This window comes from Fringilla coelebs (genome assembly GCF_963513975.1).
Source record: "Fringilla coelebs genome assembly, chromosome: 3".
NCBI classification, from domain to species: Eukaryota; Metazoa; Chordata; class Aves; order Passeriformes; family Fringillidae; genus Fringilla; species Fringilla coelebs.
The window spans coordinates 82635968-82657715 of NC_140030.1; the positions used below are offsets into that span (position 1 = coordinate 82635968).

Below are 21748 nucleotides of genomic sequence, written 5' to 3' on the forward strand. Positions count from 1 at the left end.
TTAGCAGAATGAAATTGGTACTACAGCATGTAATAGGATAAGGGGTACCTGGTGAGGTGCAGTTGGTGCTCAGATTTACTCAGCAGTTCTGTCAGTTTTAGGCACTCCTCTCTGGCTTCTGTCACATCCTGCTGGGCTTGTTCCAAACGCTGTTTGTTCCCATTGAGCTCTAATCCCAGTTTTTCTATTTTCTTAGAAAATTATAGAACCAAAGAAAGTGTATTTAAGAAATGCATAAAGATACATTTTAAGACCAAAAAAAAAAATGACAAAGGACGTGAAAATAATGCACACCTCTGTTTTTGAACAAAAGTAGTTACTTGATAAAAACTGCAAAACAAGCAAATTAAAGTATTTGAAATTACATTTTTATGAAAAACCAAAATGTTTTTTTGGTTTTTTTTATGGTACTATAGTACCATAGTACTATAATATACAATCAATGTTATTGTGTTCATGCAGCTTAAGAGTTACAGGCATTCGAGTATTTTCCATTTTTCTCATGTGAAGGCTCCATATTTGTGGCTTGAATTCACTGTGCTAGAGAGTCAGAAAGGCAGTAGAACAGTGGCCATCTTCATAAGCTGCTTGACATAGGATAGCTCTCGTGATAATGAATTTATTTTTATTTTTTTAATGCCTATTACATAACCAGTGACAAGGGGGAATTTAGCTTTGTCCCCTAATATTACACAAGAGAATAAAGGCAGTTTTGTGATTTTACCATTACTGAAAAGAAGTATTTATGACTTTTATCTGAACCGTAAACATACCAGCTGCTGTTAATCCTATTATTTTATTAATATCATTAGTCCTTATAAATCAACATAGTAACTAAAGTTGATGAGTCTATTAACTTATTTACAAATAACCATAGTTGAGTTTGCATGACAGCATCTTCAAGTCCAGTGATACATACTAGATTTATGTTATCCCAGTCATTTGTCAGCAATTTAAACATTTTTCATAGAAATTCTGAGAAACAAGTTTATTTTTCTTCAAGGCCATATACAACCTACAAGTACCTGTAGGACTGTATCTGTAACACAATACTATACTTTGTTTTAGGGATGCTTTTAGGAAGGCCAGTAGAGTACAGAATAAGCTGACAGTGTAGTTTTATCATGTAGTAACTGTTCTGCACTAACTCCCTACATAAATATTTATTTGTCATTGGGGCTGGAGGGAACTTGCATTTTTTTCAGTCAACTAAACTGTGAAAGGTCATTTGTAGTACAGAATAAAGTTGTTCACATAAGGAGTTCATGCTGAATAGCTATTATACTTTCAACTCATACCATAGCTTATTTGTGATAGCTTCCACATGTGGAAAAGATGCAATATCTTCTTTAATTAATGAAATTATTCATTCAACATCCTACAAGAAAAAATATAACTCCACCCCAATACAAACATTTGAAGCATCTTCATAACAACATTGTCTCTTTTCCAACCATGAATGTGTTAATCTAAACTACTTACAGGTATAATGTCAGACAAATACAATCACTTCATCCAGAAAAACACCATTTCAAGTGTTGTTTTTTTTAAAAATTTTGCCATTTACTTAACTGTACACTTTTTTTCCCCCAACGAACACACAACAAAGGTTCATGAAGGAAATTTTGATTAGAATTTAAATGTCATCTTGCTTTATCACATGCACCTCCTACCAAATTTTATTGGCAATCACAAGTCCAAATGCAAAGATAGTAAAACTATCTACAAAATTGTTAATACTCTTCCCTTCTAAAGAATACAACAACCTGTTACACTGACAGAATATTTTAAAATCAGGTACTCTAAGATATTCAGTTACAAATGCTTTGCATTTCCACTTTTCAGACTTTTGTGTATTTTAAATAGAAGTCTCAGTGGGTTCTCTATTCTTCTTAACAGTAGCAGTTCATAAGTGTTATTTCTCCATTCATAGTAAACAGGGACATGAACTCTTCACTGTCTTTACAAGTTGAAGATAGGGAAGTTCTGCAACATTGCTAAAGTCTGCTTTAAAAGTGCATCCATTCAGCACACCTTTAAACAAACCCAAACCACAAATTAGTCCAAAAGCATCAGCTAAGTACTTTAAAAAAGCACAACCACAGCTGGGAATATAAATACACTCTAGATCACTCCTTAAGGGGAAAGTTTCAAGGAACAGATGGGCTTTACACCATTGCCTCAAGTTAAACAGGCTCAGTCAGGTTTTGACACAGACCCACAGAAGGAAGCAGATTCCAAGTGCAAGAACCTCTGGTGAAAATGTTTCGTTTCCATCAGCCAGATGCTGAACCTTCAGGGCTGAACTCAAGAAACACATCCATAGATTTTAGTTGTCATGAAAGTGCAGGGGGAAATTCTCAGATAGGGAAGTGTCACTTCATGACAGGATCTTTAAACATTCACAGGTGTCTTATAATTTCTATTAGAAGTATCAAGAAAATAAAAATGTGGCTTGAAGAACAATTTTACTTGTGCTACTTCCATCAGTAATTCCAAAATCCAGTATCAGCTCCTTTACACTCATGCATGCATGTGTTTGTGCATGTGTTTAGGTATATACAGACATACATAAACATCTTAAAATACCAATGTTTGGAGGTGCTTGCACCATGACCTATATTCTAGAATTCTGGTACTGACCATGGTAGAAACAGCAGACAGCCTCATGAGAAAGGCATGGCAGAAAAATGCTACCCAATAAAACATGTTAACAGCAACTCAGAAACAGCCAGTGCAGGTATATTTAAGCTTATCAACTAAATTATTCTTTTTGAAACACCAAAAAAAGTTCATTCAAAATCATTTGGTGGGAGCCACACACTGCAGCACATTTATGTGGTAAAAACACATAAGGCTGAAAGCAGATCATACTCTCAACACTATGGGATAATTCTATTTAAACAACTCAGGTAATTGTAAATCACAATATAATTGGGATTTAATCTACAGAGAAATTACAGAATCAATGAATCTTCTTCCCTTTTTTTCCAGGGAACCTTATCAGCAGCTTTTTTTCCCAACTTTTACTCAGAGTAATTTTTGTGTTACTTCAGTTACCATTTCTTCTATCTGGAAGCTGTAACAAGTAGTTCTGTAGCTGCTATCCAGGCCACAGTGTAATTGTAGGGACAGAAAGAGAAACAAACCACCAACTAAAGCATTTTGCTGACAGCTCTGTTTCTCATGCAGTGTTAATTTTATCCCTCAGTGCCTATCACCTGTGATACAGCTTTTTACCACATGAACAGAAAGTTATTTCTTCAAGGTACTTAACTTTTCAATGTATGTGAGAGACAAGAGATGGAGCACAGAACTGCAAAAAGACAGATGACAATCTTGCATTTAAGAAAATCTGAAACAGATTTTCAGTATAACAAGGAACAGAATTATCATAATGTATACGTACAACAAGACTACATTAAGGTTAGAACAGGCAACTTCTGGTGCCTAACTCTGCAACTTTAATGTTCTTATTACTTCTGCACATAATTTCAAAAGTACTATTTAATATGTCTTGTTCTGCAGTTGCCCAAACTCCCAGGAATATCAACAGGCACTTTGCCATGGAAAGATGGCAGGCTAAACCTCAGTAAGAGAAACACCATTACTCACCATAAGCTGAAACACACTAACACCATCCTGCATCCATATTCAGCTCAGTTACACAAAAGAAGTTTTACTTAAACAAAAATGAAGCATTAGTGAAGTACCACTGCAGTAACATTTTATTCTAAATCAATTTTTCTTTTTTCAATATTACCACCAACCACCTTCTACATTTTAAGTTTTCTACTCTGGATCACATAGGACCCTTTTGTATCTTTTCTTGAAGTATTAAGTGTTCCACTTTTCATTCACTAGTTTATGATGCATTTAAAAATTATCTTCAGATTCTACAATGCATTTCTAGGAGACCACACTAGAGATGCTCATTCAGTGACATAAGTGCAACTTTCTGGAAAACATAAAAGATGATTTCTCAAACACTGAATTAATCCTCAAATATCATTTTCGTAACCTATCTGACATTATCTTCAACTAACAATACTTAGTCATGTTGCAAAAATGCACTTTTTAATAAACTAGACATCTCTATCTCTGTAAAATCTGATTAAATGAAATAATTTCATTCAAAACAAGTCAAATTAAAGATTAAAATAATTTTTTCTTTTAATACAAATGCTGATTCCATTGTATGCAAAAAATGCAACTTTAAATTTCAAACTAGCAGATGTTTTTCACAGAATTTCACATAACAGCAAACTGACAGAAAAGACAAATACCTTTTTTTTAACAAATGAGAATGATTAAGTGGTGATAAAAAAACTTGTGCTCTAAAGAAAATGCAAAAAACAACTTAAGACTTTTAACAAAATGAAAAATTAACAAAAAACAAATTAATTCTTAAGTGATTTATGATATTCACTGTTGTCTCAGTATATTCATTCATCAGGTGAAAAAATACACAGCATAACCTGAAAAGGAAATTCTGCACTGACTATATCATTGCCCAAATTCTACAGTGAAATAATTCTGGAGAGTAAAATATTAATGTGAATTTATGCTACAATTTTTTTTTTGTTACACGCTTCATTTACCACCATTACTAAAAGATTGAAGGGGGATAAAATAGAACTAAAAACTGAGGAAGAATATAGAACAAGAAAAAGTGAAATATAATCATGGTGGTGGTTGGTAGTTGAATACACATCCCCAAAAGGCAATCAATAAAAATATAAAATAAAAAGGCAATCTAGAAAAATATACACACTTCAAATTAATACACTTTAACAGGCCATGATGCTTATAAGCATAGCCTCATTTACTAAAGTAGCCTTCAAAGCAGAGAGACCAGTGACAATACTCAGGACTAAGTCTTTCAAAGAGGTGCCCCCAGTATGGCCTTGCATGTACATTTAAATTCTATCTGCACCATTGACAGGAAAGTTTTGCACATTTTCACACTGATCTCCATCCATGTTGCCTTCCATACCTAACAGTATACTAATTAATCAGGGACAGAACTAACTGGATTTTTTTTTTTTTCCAATTTAAAAAAACTCAACAAAACAAGACTGGTTTTGTAGAAGATTTCAAGTGTTTTACTTGGATTACTATCAGGCCATATGCAGCAGGGGTCATTTGCAGTCATTTCTATCCTAATCCTTATATCAATCAAGCACTCTAGGTTCAGAGTGGTCTCTAAACCTCAGACCTCCCAGGCATGGCCATCTGACATAGCATATTGCACCTGAAGAACTATCCAACTTTGTAAAGAGAGTTAGGGCCATCACAAGGTTAACCCCCACCACATCCCAGCAATGGATTTCTTCCTTTTGCACTCCATTTGAATTATTGCTGCTTCCCAATCAAATCTGAATGAGTTTACAAAGCACTCATGAAAGCTGCATGTGGTTTCAAAGGGGAAACCTCCATTCTGGAAATGGATTTATTTATAAACTGTGAGAATATACAGATATATACACAGGGCTTAAAGGAGTTCACAAAGACCACCTCTTTCTAAGAGACTAATTCACAAAAACATACAGGACTACTGCAAATTCTACAAATCATTTAGCCTAAAATAGGCTGAAAACCTTTCCTGACAGGAAGGGCAAGTAACCTGAGCAGAAACACGAGAAGTAGCAGCAAGAAACACACATGGAAAGTTTGTTTCTGTATGGCTGGCTCAAATAAATTCATCTGTAAAGACCAGAGGGACAAGAAAGATATAGCCTATGTAGATAAGCAAAGCAGGATGTGATTTCTTTGATGGCTATTATCCTAACCTGATCTGGTGGGACTGTTGAATTCCTCAAGGACAAGTAAGTAGTTTTGTGACCCCTTTGCCATTGCAAGGCGTGATGACACCTGGCAATAGCACACACCTTGTGTGCTCCACTAAAAGGCAGAGCCTCAAGACAAGAGCCATCACCTAAGCAAAGGCCATCAGCCACAAACTCTCTGCTTCCAAACAGATGGAGAATTAACAGAGACAGGAGCCTGCAGTTTCCTAGGAGGAGCAGGGGTGCTGGAGGAGCTTTATGGGAAAAGCATGGAGGGTGGATGCATTCAGAGGAACACACTTTAAATCTCACTGAAGCAAACTTGTTACCTGTGGTTGTTAGCTGGGGAAAGAAAAAAATCATGTTGCAAAGTATATATTTATAAGTACACACACAATTTTTAAATTAAAAAATAATCTTTAGGTCTGTTCTTGTGCAAGCTCTTGAAGAGCAACATGGTCCCTGTGGATAAATACCCTGGGAAATGACAAGAGTGAATGGTTGAAACATATTACACAAGGATTTTACTGCATAATTTCTGTGAAAATATTTGCTTTTAATTTGCAAAAATATCTGACCTGCAATACTATTTCAGGAACAAAACTTCCAATCCCATAGAGATTACTACAGTCACATTTTAACAGAGAACATTGCTGTGCTACAGATTAGCTCAGCAGTCACCAAAAGAGATAAGAAAGTGATTTTGTTTGCAGTGGAACAAGATGATTTTTTTGTTAATGGACTGCACAGGTGGGAGATGGGGGACAATGAAGTAGTGCAAAATATATGCTTCACTTGCTGATAAAGAATTCAGAAAAGGAAGGATGCATGTAGAAAGAAGGAAGGGGAAGATTACACCTACTTCATTATTGAAAAAACAGGAGAGAACAAAACCTGGTCCTTTTACCCTTTCAGACGCTATTTAAGACTACTGATGTGAGATTGGTTCTTACTTCCTGGACAGCATTAAAGGAATAGCTGAAAAGAAAACCTATGCAATAACAACTGACAAGTGATTGGGACTTTTACACTCCTTTTCTTCTGATTGTTGACACAATGACTATTGATAAAACAGCCATATTTTCTAGTCAGAGAAGAAGAATAAAAAAACCAACAGAAACCAAATATTTATTTAAAAATGTAAACCAAATATATCAAGAGATGTGCAATTCTTTTCCTACTTTGAATAATTTTTAAAGTGCATAAACAATTTTCTCTTTCCATATACTGTGGGGTGAAATCACCATGGATGACAGAACACAGATCGAGGTTACATGGGCCGAACTACACCTGTGAACAATAAAATCCTGATCCTGTGTTATTCCACTAAGCAGGTTAGATGCTTAGGGGAAACAGACCTATATAGAAAATGAAGACAAGTGAAGAAAAGTCTACCACTGGGAATCCTAGTTCCAAGGATTTTTCTTAAGGAAATAGATAGGATTTAATGAAGGCTGCTCATACCACTGATTCTTGAGGAATGGATGGCTGACAGAGGAAAGTTATGCCACAGCAGAGCAGCAGCAGCCATATAATAATTTTATATATATTGCAGGGTTGTAGGTCAATGTCTTCCTTAAAAATCTTGAGATGAGCTAGTAAGTTATGCTATAAAAAAAATAATTAAGTTCCTCCTGAGCAGGCCAGAAAATTTGCAAGGCTTAAAGTACTGTCATTTTACTCCTTATTTACTAATTTTCAAATTAATGCATTGAATGCCCAAAACACAAAATTATTGATTAGGAAGTGCTCAGTTACAGTAAGGGTTATCACATTTTCTTAATGCTTTCTTTTCCAAAAGCAATTTGGGTTTGCTGCTTTTAAGACCATTATACTCAAGGTCAGACCAGGTGAAAAAATGTCATGCTAAGAGTTTCAAGCTATGTTCTGAATTTTGGGGGTTTCCCCCCCTGCCAAATATTACTCAAGTATACATTTACTGGTTTAATAGAATTTCTTTTCAAAACTGAATTTGCAGAGCATCTTTATAACTAATGAGAAAACAGAAAATCAGATATAGATGTTGACTGTTACAAGAATACACATAACACATAATCCTAACCCATCTTCATCAGTTATTAAAACTTGCAAATTTCAAACATCTGGTGATATGCTGAATGTCACAGATGTTGAAAACTCTAGTATTTTAAAGCCTGAGTCATGAAAGCTTGATATCTGTTTGTAAAAAGACATTTCAGTGAACCAGGGTCTTTAGAAGGTGTTACTGGTCTTGCTTTGGATACTCTAAAGCATTTCCAGGATATATACCCAAATTCTTGGCCTGAACTATTTTTGATGAAGACAGAGTCAGTAATCTCTTCTCTTATAGCATCTAAATTAGGTTACTATAAATCATGGATTTATGACAAATGAGATAAACATTCCCAAAATACCCTTTGGCAAAGTGCTTTTGGACTGCAATTTTGCCAGATTTTTATTTGTCTGCAAAATTGTCAGTCTATAATGTACAGAGGCATCATTTAGGTTCTGTCATACTGCACAAAAATACTTTGGTGTGTAGCTCTTCCTATTTGTATAGGTTATGCATGTCAGTCAATCTTGACTTCTTTTTATTTGGACTTATGAACTGCAATGCAGGCAACTCTTTAAAATTTGTGGGTTTTAGCACAGTGTTTCTGGAGCTTTTAATTCTGTCACCTACAAGATAGGCAACAGAATTTTTTAATCCCCCTTCAAACTACATCTGCCCAAATTTAAAGACTTTTTTACAGGTGAAGATTACTAGCTTGGATTTATTTCTACACAAAGTATTTATCTGATTCCACAAAACATGATAAAACAAAATTGAAGACCTGCAGTTACTTTCTGGAGTTGAATTTAACATGTCCTATTGCTTTACTGCAAGGACACCACAACTCCCCGTGGAACCATGCTACTGGTAAGAACTATCTAATAAGGAAGATGCCCAAATTGGCTTGGACTGCAAAACCCAATATTAAAAACTGTTTTCACTTCTACATGCTGAAGCTTGCAAAATTTTAAGCCAAATATAATTTATTTCAGACAAACAGAAAGCAAATTATTAAAAATGAACTTCATTTTTATTTTTATAAGGCAGAGGAGAAAAGAGCAAGTGATGTTAATCTAAGGAACAATTTCATAGTGTGTCAGAAGTATGATTTCTGTTAGAAATGCATAAATTATGCCATGCAGTGCTTACAAATTAACAAAAAAAGTATTATAAAAGTGAAGCCCTGCTGTGTGAAATATGCCACACAATTTTTGTTCTAATAACAGCAATTTAGGTTAGGGCGTGACTCTTCTCTGATATAGCTGTGCTAGTACAACCCCTAGTGTGGACACAGTTTACTGCCATGAAGGCATTATATTCATATAATCTATAAAGCTTGTTCCTAAGCAGTAAAAGCATTAAGTAATGCACTGTTATTTCAGCACAGCTACATCCACAATGGGAGGGCTGGCTGAGAGAGAAAAAGAGAGGGCAGTAGGTTATGCTACTTTACAACATATCAGGCCAGATGAACAGATGTGGGTTTTGTGTAGAGAAACTGTGTGGCTCAAGTCTTTCCCCCTACCTCCCTCCATAATCCTGATGTTAATCAGGATCATGATGGATGATATTGCAAAACAGTTATTAAATTTAAATAGTAACATTGCTCATTGCTTCTTAATTATTAAGAAATGTTCCTGTAAAATGCTAATAAGAGAGTTATAACAGATATTGACACGTGGGTGTTAGCCCTAACTGAACAATAAATACAGGGAAAAAAGATATTAGGGTAAAAGGGAGTAAGACCAAAGATATATACTCTCTTTAGGATTCCTAAATGATCTAAGTTCAATTTTGAATAAGATTTATAAATACCAGCATATGATAAATACCAATCTGTATTTACTTGACATACAGATATATGCATCTGGTGAGCCTAAATTGTACTTGTGGGGCTTTCTGCCTATTCTGACACACCTGAATAATTTTAATCCTTTTTTAAAAGTCACCCCACATAAACTAAAAAATATCTTCAAAACTGAAATTTATCCACAGCACAATTAATAATACAATTATACCTCAAGAAACAGCAAACTTGCTCTGAATATATTAAAAGGCAATCCCAAACATGATCCCTTGTTTTTAAAAGAGAAAAACATTTATCATTTAATACAGAATAGCGTGAAAATCCTCCTACATTATTGTCTCTCTACTTAAAAAAAAATAAATATGTATTTATTATGAACAGATGGTGGCCAAGGAAGGTATCAGCTCTGTCTCTTAGCCAGAAGGTCAGGTCATGGCTGAGAGACCAAAGAACAATTAATATTTGCTATTCAGTGCCACATAAGATAAAACATTTCAGGTTTTCTTTAAATACAAAGATAGATGCGATTGAACTGCTTTCATTTTTTTTTAAACAAAATAATTTTCAATAACTTATTAACATTTGTTAAAATTTGATTTAAAAATCCCAAGCCAACAGGCAACAACAGAACAAGGCACTCTAACACTCTTCTTGGGCTGCCTTTAACATGTTAAATAATCCTAGGACCTATACAGAACTTTTTGGGTTACTGAAGCCACAGCTATAAAACAGCTGTTAGATACTGAGTCTGAGAATTAAAAAATTGTTTGTTTTCCTTTTTTTGAGGAACCAGCAATCATATTTGAACAACACAATAACATAATTACTGCATACCTAATCTTTATCTAATTATCTAATAATTTTTGCTGATAGGAACTCTCCCTCACATAATTTCACTTTATATCAAATTATAAATCACCACATTTCGGTGTATTCAGCTCCACTGATTAAAATACCAGTATGTCATCACATGAGGTTAAAATATTTTGTTAAATTTTGCAATTTGTTCAAAAGGCAATCCGCAAGCAAGTTGGAGAACAGGATTTAAAATCCAAGATACTTCTTCAAGTATCTTATTAAACACATCCTGTTTTATTTGTATGCCAAGATTATGCCAACTCTTTTATCTGTGATATCTGTCAAGACACAGACGACAAGCCTGTTTTTTGTTTTTCAGTGTCCCTAGGCCTAAAGGATGCAGGAGTGAAAAAAAGCAAACCTTGAAAAAAAACTCTTTTAAGACCTCTCTTCTTCTGCGCTGTATCATTTTATATACATGTTGAAGGGTTATTTCACCTAATAAGCTCCTCCTTTGGATTTTACATATATTTTCATTATAACTTGAATTAATATTGCTTCCAGACTAAGCTTGTACTATTAAGTTAATAAACTTACTGTCCTACATTCAGCTTTTGAGGAACTGATAATTAAAAATTTAATTTTTGAAATACTTCATTTTACCCCTACATATATTCTTATAGAGGGAATGATCTGTTCAGTTATTTAAAAGAAAAATAATGGTTCAAAATGTGTTGGATAGGCTGATCAAATCACAAAAGGCATATAGAAAAATCATTCTCATGTGCATCTTATATATCTGTGTATTCAGAAGACTCTTATGTGCAAATCAAAACTTAAGAAGGAATACTTAAAGTTTGAAGTCCTAGAGAAAAATGGATAGAACCTCAAGAAAAAGGGCACTTCAAAAGATGCAGATTACACCTCTTCAATCTGTTTGCCAAGTATGTTGCAGGTTACTCTAATAATCTTTCCTACTGCATGGGATGTTTTCTTACAGACTACCTGAAAGGCATATAATGGTTTTTGTATTAATATAGATGCCAGTTTTAGATAAGCAACAGTCAATGCCAAGTGGATTTTTTTCCTATAGTTATTTTTTTCTAAAAGGCTACTTTTGTTTTGGTTTTGTTTTTTTAAACTTTCCTATGAACCCCATCATTCAGTAACATTGAATCTTTAAAGAAATTGGAAGATAAATGATTTTCATTTTTGGCATCATTAGGTCATGCTTAGAGCCTTTAATGTTCTGTTAGGCTACATGTATAGGTAATTATGTGTTGATTTATTTGTGAGAAAAAGTGTATAAACACATGTATACAGTACATAGAATTTAAGTAGCTGGTATGAATAATATGATAGAGTAATTCTATATGAAATCATGGAATGAGTGATGCGCAAAACTGAACATACCAGGGCTGAAAACAAGATTAAGATAACCAAGAGGTATTTATTTAGCAGTAAAAGCTGGCTTTTTGCCATCAATTTAAACCATTTAACAGTAATAAATGACCACTATTAGAAAAATGAATCATTCCAGCTTCTGAAAAAACCCTACTTAGGCAACTAATAACTGCAAAGTTATAGCAGTATTATCTCTTACCTGGTCCTTAATTTCAAGCTCCCTTATAGTTTTTGTTCTGTACTCTCTGAGCTCCTTTTCTGCCTCATCCTTCTTCATTTTGGTTTGATTCAACTGATAGCGCATTTCTCCACACACCTGTTAGATTACACAGACAACATGATCTGTTAGCTTGAAGAATCCATAGCCCAGGGTTTGCAATTAGATCTTTTGGTGCCCTCTACAGGTCATAGATATGCAACATATTTTTAATTTACAGCTATTTTAGGTCTACGAATGGTAAATGTTTTTACATAGAAAGGTGGATCTGAATTCTATATATAGTCATTAACTTTGACATATGCACTACCTTCTAGATTCAAATATATTTGGATCAAGATTTTGCTAAGTATACATGCTTATGTTATAAATATCTATATATCTCTGCAGTTAAATGACAGTTGCTGGTTTTATACTCTTCTCCCATTCTCTTTAAAATCCCAAGAAAGTCTATGTCAACACTTTCAAAACCTAGAAGTACAGCATCTATCACACTCCTAATTAAAGGTGCATTTTAACTTGCCAATTTTACCCTGCTGAGAAAGAAATTGTTTAAATGTTAACACAATAATTTTCAAAATTTCATCAGAGAATTATAAACTTCCTGCAAACCGAAGATCAGTTCTTTAAAAAATACCAGTCTAATTTAAATGGATACATGGTCCAGAAGAAATGGATCAAAGCAACATTTCAGGAAATCACTTCTACACAGGACAATTATTCTCTGCTGTTGGAGTGTTTGTTACATTACCCCCTCGATCCTTTCCATCTGGGATCAGCTTCAGAGGAAATGTGAAGGGGTTAAGAGAAAGTGAAAGAAATAAAAAAAAAACCAGAAGATCACTAATCCCTTTCAGGTAACTTTACTGCTGTGCAGGGTTGTTATTCTTCCAATTTTCAATCAAAGCTGTCCCCTTTTTGTTCTTACCCTGTGCCATCACCTCCAATTTGTGCCTGTTCATTTCACCTTAATTAACCAACCAAATACATGCACATTCCTTAGTGAGACTGCAAATGTGTTTACTCATAGCTCCTCTTAGTCAACTTACTTTCCAACTCACTCTACTTTCCTGCTTTGCTTATATTCTCTCAGCACTTGCTCCTTAAATGTACATGCTTTTAATTTGTTGCTACAATCCTCTGTGCTTCTCAAAAATACATTCTCACATATTCTACAATCCAAATTAATTTATGTTTTTCAGTCTTATACCTCTTCTCATTTTTACTTTTTTTTTTTCTCCTTAAAAGAAAGGTAGGGAACATGTATATATGGATACTGCAATGAAATCACTCTAGGAAAAAATTAAAACAACTGTCATAACTTTCAAGAAGTAGCATCACTTATAAATTCCAAGGACAACTTGTGAATTTAGCCATTTCAAATAACCCAAAGCAGCAAATGCTCTGAAGAATGGCAAAGTTGTAAAGCATCTTTTAAACAGTAAAATATTGTATGCAAGTAAAAAAAAAAATCTTAAGATGCAACTGCATAGCTTGCAAACCCTGGATTTCTACCTCCTTCTTCCTTTATCTGAAGGATGTAACATAATGCAATATGTCACTTCCTCCAAGTGAAATTAAAAAAATTCAGCAATCCTCGCTTTCAGCTCCTCCCCACACTGCACAAAGGGAATAACACAGAAGAATCAGCAGATGGTGCTGTCCTAATAATGGATTTTTCAGTCTCCTCAAGAATGAAGGAAATAAAGCCTCACTCCATATTTTCTTTCCCTGACTTCTAGTGCATGAAGAAAAACAAAATTTTGGATAAAACTCAAAACTTAAGTGTTGGTTTTTGCTGTTTTTAATAATGGCAAACTGAGTCTGGAAACAAGGAGTCAGATTCACAAAGCTGTCGCTTAGCCAATGAAAATGTCAGGGTGATGCCCACAGCTTAGTGGTTGAGAGGTTCCTCCAGGATTTTCAAGACTTCTCAGTTTAGTATAGAGACACAAATCAAGTTTTCCAGTCTCTCAGGAGAGTGCAATTAATAGACTATTGCAAGGTGACCACCTGTTCAATCTTGTATTAACATGAACTGAAGCAGGGACTAGAACCACAGTATCACCTGCAGAGAGGTAACTTCAAATTGGTGGGTACAAAATTGTTCTTTTCAGTACCTACTACCTCTTTCACAACCTCCTCACCCCTGTAAGTGGTGCTAGTGATCTGTGAACCCAGCTTGAGAGACCAAAAGTGTGTTCCAGAATTAGTAGATCAAACCATTCTGACATTTTTAATATACTCATTTGTCTTACCGTTAAAATGAAAATAAAGTCTCCAGTAATTTGGGATGACTTTTTGCTGGGAATTTTCTGCAATACTTTTGCCTCTTTCTATTAGCCAGGGTAGCAGGGGAAGACAGGAACTGTTGAAAACCTCTCCTGAAATCTCTAGAGGCCCAAAAAATAAACTGCTCCTCAAATCCTTGCAGTTAACAACTGGGGAGGTAGGATGAGCCCTGGGATGATTGGTAAGGAATATAGACATTTCAAGAGGCTGTAGTAAGTTGGAGTTTTTTTTGTTTCTCATGTTATGACCCCCATTAAGGCTCTAATTGATTGAGAAATGTGCAAAAGAAAGCACTCAGGAGTGATGATCTACACAAGATGCATGTTAGGCTGTAATTCTTAACTAGAAGATGTCTTTGTAAGAGCCCTACTATCAATAGTACTGAATTAAGCAGTATCCTACATAAAAATCTAAAGGAAAGAACTTGAAAAACAGTGATTTGATATAGCTCCCTTTATTGTAGCACTGCAAGTCCCTCAGGTAGCAGTTGAGGACACTGTTAAAGTCTCTGCTGTCTCACTCAGACAGAACTCAGTTCTTTACTGGAACACTGAGATAGTGTTTTAGTGACCCTCATAGGCTGCAAAATAGAAAAGTTAGCTTCTGCATGACAAGGAGACTTAGAAATGGAAAAAGTTATTTTTTACTCCTGCAATTGGGATAGCTGTAGTGCCTCTGGGATGTTGAGATGAAGTCTACAGTTACCACACATTCCTTACCAAAACAGAGGAAAATGGACAAGGTAAAAATTCTCTTCTCTCAGGAAAAGAAAAAACAAGTTCAATGCTCCTTTATAAATGTGCTTACCTTATTCATCTCCATTTCATGAGATGCAAGCTGGCGCTGTGATTCTTCTAACTGGTTAGCTAGAGAATTCTTTTCCCTTGTAATTCTCTCTATTTGAGCCTCCAAAACAGCCACATCCGTAGACAAAGCTGTCACCTGAAAAAGTCCAAGAACACTGTAATGACGCAATGTGAGCAACCACAGATCAAACTCTTGTGGAACTTTCTCCTCAAAAGCAACTGTATGTAGACAAAATGCATAACATTAAAAAATGTAATAAAAAATCAAGCATGTACAATAAAAAAAATTCCTATATTATTAATAATAGAATATGGCTACATTATTTTATTAATGGGTTCACTATTTTTAATTTCTTTGTCATGCAGTAGTTTATTTGAAACTTTTCATCAACTGCACTAGTCTCCAGGACTTGCTAATACAGACAAGGTGTCAGAAGCAGCTGGCTACATTAGTTTTGCAATGTAAGAGTACGATTTAACACCTTCTTATCCATCCTTATGTAGATTGATTCAAACCAAATCATGTTCCCCTAGCTAAAGAAAACTGTTGTTACAAGCACAGATCTTAAATTAATTTTCAAGTTCAGAAAACATTTCAACACTATAGATCAAAGCATACTGTGGTGAAAAACTCATATAGAATTAGTATATTAAAAATTCTAATGTAATTCAGATGAAATTTTCCTGGATGATTAAAAAAATGTAACAATAAAACAGAGACAGTAAACCTTCAGCTGTTTAGCCCTGAAGCTTACTAATATAAGTGGAAATAATGGTGTCTGACAGTTCTAGGTTAACTTTCAGAAATTCAAAGCCAAACTTAGTGGATTATATATTCATAACTATTTTTCACTCCTTATACATCCACCTGATTTATCTATCATGCCAATTCTCCCCTTCAAACAAACCATTTCATAAAGTAAGCAATAAAATATTGAGATGAATCTTGACTTGATCCACAATATACCATTTCTACCACCTCATAATCCTAAAACATAAAAGTAGTTAATAATATGTAGGTGTAAATCATTAACATAGCTCATCATTTTCTACAAAGTCATCCCATCTCTTTAATTACCAGGCATGACATCATCATAGCGTCACTAGATGTTGTTTAATGTATGTGCAGGATTTATTTAAAAAAAAAAGTGCACAACTACTTAAAGTGGGAATTGGTTCCAGTAAAACACATTTCAGTGGGTGATGAAATGCAAACTAATGTCATGACATGGAGTGAAATATTCTACCAAAAAAAGTATGAAATGCTTGTCTAATAGGATGCATTTTGAGTGAATACACTGCTTTAAATCAACTCTGTAATAAAGCAACTAACTTCATAAAAGGGATAACTTTTAATAGATAGCAAAAGTCAAACAAGGAATTGCTTAATAATGTCTCCAGTAGAAGATTATTTTTTAAATTTCAGTTTCCCTGGCAACAGATCACTGATGATCAGTTCACATCCTTAAAAGATCACTTAGTCCCTATCACTGTGCTTAATATCTGTTTTGGTATCTGGAATTGGAGTCAAAGAAGGTTTTTTATACACATTTAAATGGTTTATTTTGCTCATTTGTGCTCTCCAAATTTTTAGAAATAATACATACAACTTATAAAAGAGTCCCAAAAAATAAGAAAAAGTATTCAATCAGGAGAGAAATTGACTCTGTTGTTTTCAAGCCTCCCCCATAAATGGCTGAAGATGTTGCAGATCAAACAAGCATGAAAACCACTAATTCATGAATTATTTGTCTCTCTACATTTCTTCCCATTTTAATCACCTTATAAATGCCTCCTCTATCACAGGCTTACTGCTGTTAGCTTGAGCTTTCCTCTGTAGACTCCATTGGGCAGAAAACCCTCATGTTTTATACTCAAATTACAGCAGCATCTAGAAGCCTAAAACAAGGTTATCAAGACTATCACGATGGTCGTGGCATAAATGATGAGACAGATTCTGTCTCAGAGAGTTTATAAACATTAGTAAGAGTGAGAAAAGAGATTCCAACACATTTCTGCAGGTGGGAAAACTAAACATATGATAAGATCACTTTGAAATTATGATACTGTAACATTAATGTATATATAAGATCAAAGTAGCAAAGAATCCTAAATTTGACATGTGTTAGGCTAACTTCTGAATGCTTGCCATGGCAAACTAAATAATAATTTTTATTAAAAAACTAGGTACAAACCTTGTATCACATATTACTTAACCCTTTCTTACTCTGACACAGTACATTAAAAATATTATGCAAACTAAAATAAAATGCATAACATCAACAACCTGGTATGTATCTAGTGACATAGCACAAAACCCAGTTATTCAAACTCAAAACATTACTTATCTGCCACTGCTTTAAAGAAATGGTGGAAGTGACTGAGCTCTCACACCCAAAACTAAAACTAAAAGACAAGTAAATGAAGTTTAAAGAGGATGATACACTAATTGGAATACACAAACAGAGAAAGAACCAACTCATACCATTGCTGCCAAGTCCTCCCTTTCCTTCTTCATTTCCCGCCGCAGTGCTTCTTTTTCATCAGCCCTCTTATTTAGCTGGGCAGCCAGCTCCTTTTCAAGATAGTTCTTCTGTCGTTCCATCTCACTTTTCAGTTGTTCACAGTGAACTAGAGCCTAAATAAATCCCAATTTGCTTAAGTGAAAGAAACTTAAATTTCTTAAAAAAACATGGTATTCATTTAATACCTTCAAAGAAACCAGTTTGCTATTAGAAATGTCTTTTATTTAAAATGCATTTTTAATGATGTTTGTACATATCCTACTGTGTTAACATCTAGAATAGGACTAACAAAATGAAAACAGATGTATATGTTTGTAGGTTTGTATGTTTAACATGCCTTACTGTAACTGAGAAATTTAATTGCTTTTAGGAATAATGGCAAAGAAGGAAGAATTTTTCTGTGTGTGTTTTCCAAATAAGTAGCTGTTGTAAAACTATGATTTCTTGCCTTACATTTAAAATTAGAAATTCCTGAATGCACATCACTAGAATCAGCCTCCAGTATTTGACTCCTTGCAAATACAGTGGTTGCTGTCTAATTAAAGAACTGAAGGAAAAATGAATAAAATGTATGCACTTCCACTTAGTCTTCTCCTGAAGTGAATTACTGAGTGCAGAACGCTGAGAAACCTGAAAGCAGTCAGTAAAGATACAAAAAAAAAGTTTGACAAATAAGTTTCAGGTTTGTAAAAAATTAATTCTACTAAATACCTCATAAAGTACTGCTTAATTGCTTAATTGTGTGCTAAAATATAGGGTTATAGATAGGTTTTCTGTCAAAAAAGAAAAAACGCAAGTTCAAGAACACTCTCAAAACACTGTCTTCACTATCTTCTAAAAATGCTGAGGGAAAAAAGAAGATATTTATCTATTCATGCTACTGTATCTCTGCCAAAGTGTAGAATTTGAGTGTTATGTCAGTTTAAATCAGAAATACACTACTCCATTACAAGTAAATCAAAGTATTCAAAGCACCCTGAAGGGAGCTTTGCTAGCCTTCGAGTAAACTAGATTTAATTTCAACATTCCACTGATCCCAGCATATTCTGCTTCAAAGAAGCTAGAGTAACCTCCCTTTAGGAATTCTAACTTCTTACCCTTTATTTTCAAATTTTTTTTTTTTAACTGCTTATTCTTCTTTCACTCAAAGCCAATCTCCTATGTTCAATTTTTTTGGCTTTGGACTATTCTTGAGGGGAACAAGTTAAACCATGATTTTTAGAGAATGCTCTAACAGTCTCCATTAGTTTTATGGCAATTCTGTGGGATCCCCTTCAGGTGAGAGAATCTCTCTGTTATGGCATTGAATCCTTTTCTGTAGGAAATAAATCATCAACTTCAGCAAACAATTGCCTGCATAAAACTGCTGCAGCTTGGTAGACATCTAAACCAATGCACTCTAGAAGAAAGCAGTTGCATTAGTTGCATTTCAAGAAGAAATGTGTATTTTGTTAGCTCCACTGTTCTGACTACACAACAAGCAGTTCAAACAATTATTCTTTTATGACTTTTGTGTCAAAAATATATTCCTGATTTTGCTTCAACTATGTAAACTTAAATATATCTCCTTCCTGCTCTGTACAATTAGCAAGAGGCCAAAAACTACCGAGACAACCAAAAGACAAGAAGAAATGGTGGTTTTAAATTATAAGCACCTGAGGTTAGACTTTGGGACAACAGACTGATGAAATTGCATTTATAGTATTTGAAAATTTGATGTGTTAATTCTCATTTTTGTTATGTGGACTGTTCTATGGGATTCCATGCTAGTTATCAAGAAAAACAGCACTTAAGACTAGAATAGGACAGGGGGAAAAAAGTATGATTTATACTTACCAAGAGGTATACCAGTACTTGTAAAAAGGCAAAATTAATGCAGTATAAGTAAAAAAAATTTTTCCTATTCTTTCATATTAAAACAGTGGGATGAAAAAAACCCCAGACTACTATTCAGCCTTGAAGACAAACTGGTAGCACTTCACACAACACTACAAGCACCCACTCTTTTCTTACAGCACTGGATAAATAACACCAATTTTATCAACAGAACAATTACATCAATCTTGTTTGCATTCAATTACAAAAACCCAAGCAAAGCAACCCTCTCTCAATTCCACAGTAATTCACTAATAGTACAGTAGATGTCACTAACTATCAAGGAAATAATTTAGGTGAATATAGGTTGATTGTGTACAGAACTAGGGCTAACACAAGCATTAGATCAAAACTGGTTTTTGCACTATTATTTACATAATACCAGAAGCTTAGACAAGCTTAGCATTAGACAAGGCTTCTCATCTTCAAAGAGCTCTGATAGTCAATCAGTTCTTGCACTGCTGTCATCTGAGGCAAAAAAGAACTGTTTGTAAACATTTTAACTATTCTTTCCAGAGTAGGTCAAAATTATGGTTTTACATATCAAGAATATCTTTGAAAATTCTACAACTCAATTTATATCACCTAACTGTGAAAGTACATCAATTAAATAATGCAGCACTCCTCATAGTATTGATGAGAATTTAAGAACTTGAATACAGAATTCATATTACTGCTCAGAAACAGTCACATGGTGCAGTTGTTTTAAACCTACATTATATTAAAATATGACAAAGGTCTTATGCATGCATTCTCTCATTAGCTTGAAAACTAATTAACATTTGCATTAGATTGGAACACTAAAAAGCTCTAATTTTGTGATGGATTTACCTTTGTTTTTTCAAAATTTGCCTCTTCTGCCATTTGCACAGCATGTTCAACTTGCTTACAAGCATTAGATTCTCTTTGCTGCATCTCTTTTATGCTTTGTCTCACTGAAACAAGTGCATCCATCAAGTCATCTCTTTCTCTGCATATTAAAAAAAAAAACAATCCAGATGCTTCTATTTCTTTTTGTAAGAGAAAAAAACCCCAAACAACAGGTATAGCAAATATAAAATACAGATGAAAGGCTTAAGCAAAGTGGTAAGAAAAGCAAAACTAAAACTCATGAGAGAAGGACAGCATAATTCAACCTTGGCAGATACTGAAAATATAATTTGCTTGACAACCAGTCCTTCATTTTAAAAGGATGGACCATTAGAGGAACTGCCAGTAAAGACAGCAGATCTCAAGTCATTAATGTACAGAAGCTGAGCACATTCTGCTGGCATAACAAAATGGGGATCCATGCAAATAATAAAATAAAGGCAATATGGAATTACACTCTGATTAAATGTAAAAGAGGGAAAAATAATAAAAAGGAAGGGTTAGGGTCAACAAGTAATCTCTAAGTATATCAAATGACAATCTAAATCCATTTGCTGCAAACTGGAAGCCAAACAATAGGACACCTGGATTCTACAACTCTGCACTAAGACACTAAAATCTGTACTAAATGGTAAAGCAGAGTTGGTAAAACTGTAATACTTAACCTCACCTTTTCACTGTTTTGATATGTTAAAAGCTTTTAAATTAAGTTTTGTCTGTTGTCTGTGGTTTAGGTGCAGCTCCAGATTCCGTCTGAAAACTGATGTGTTCTTAATGTTGTGTAAAATGGTAACACATTTTTTTGTGTTTGCCAGGGACCTAGCAGTCACACTTTGAAATTTCATTTCATTTTTGAATTTGATAAAGTTCCTTTGAAAATTCCTACTGAAATACCCTTGCTTTTAAACTGCACCACAAGTAGAGGTAGCCTTTAGACTTTTTTAAACCTCCAAATGAAATAATGGTTTAAGATAAATAAAGAGGTCAATTCGAATCTTTTATTTCAAGCTCACCATAATATAAGAGGACAAGAATGTACTGATTTACAGTTTGTTCATATTTTCCAACATCTGTGACAAATAATTACTTTTGCTACAAAAGCAGATTTTGAAACATGACTTCTCAGCAATAGAGCTTTGCCAGAAAATTTTTGGACTTGCTAATAGGAAAAAGTACATAAATCCTGGCAATAACCATCTAGTGCAGAGGGATAGCACCCACTTGACCAAGTACATATATGTTCTATGCCCCTTCAGTCTCCCTGCTTCTAATTGACCCACTATTCCATCTCAGGCTCATTCTAATATTTCAGAAATTCCAGGGAGCTTCAGAT

The 21748-nt window shown here is 34.3% G+C and overlaps 1 protein-coding gene across 3 annotated transcripts in view; it reads right to left on the reverse strand.

The window, feature by feature from the left end:
- SDCCAG8 (SHH signaling and ciliogenesis regulator SDCCAG8) overlaps positions 1 to 21748 on the reverse strand; it is a 104170-nt gene that overhangs the window by 66827 nt on the left and 15595 nt on the right. For all 3 annotated transcript variants that reach the window (XM_084201781.1, XM_084201779.1, XM_084201780.1), the window contains exons 9-13: positions 20377 to 20515; positions 17631 to 17783; positions 15147 to 15281; positions 12030 to 12146; positions 49 to 191 (exon numbers count right to left, since the gene is read on the reverse strand). In XM_084201781.1, coding sequence (XP_084057907.1) covers positions 49 to 191; positions 12030 to 12146; positions 15147 to 15281; positions 17631 to 17783; positions 20377 to 20515 — 687 coding nt within the window. The remainder of the gene's footprint in view (positions 1 to 48; positions 192 to 12029; positions 12147 to 15146; positions 15282 to 17630; positions 17784 to 20376; positions 20516 to 21748) is intronic.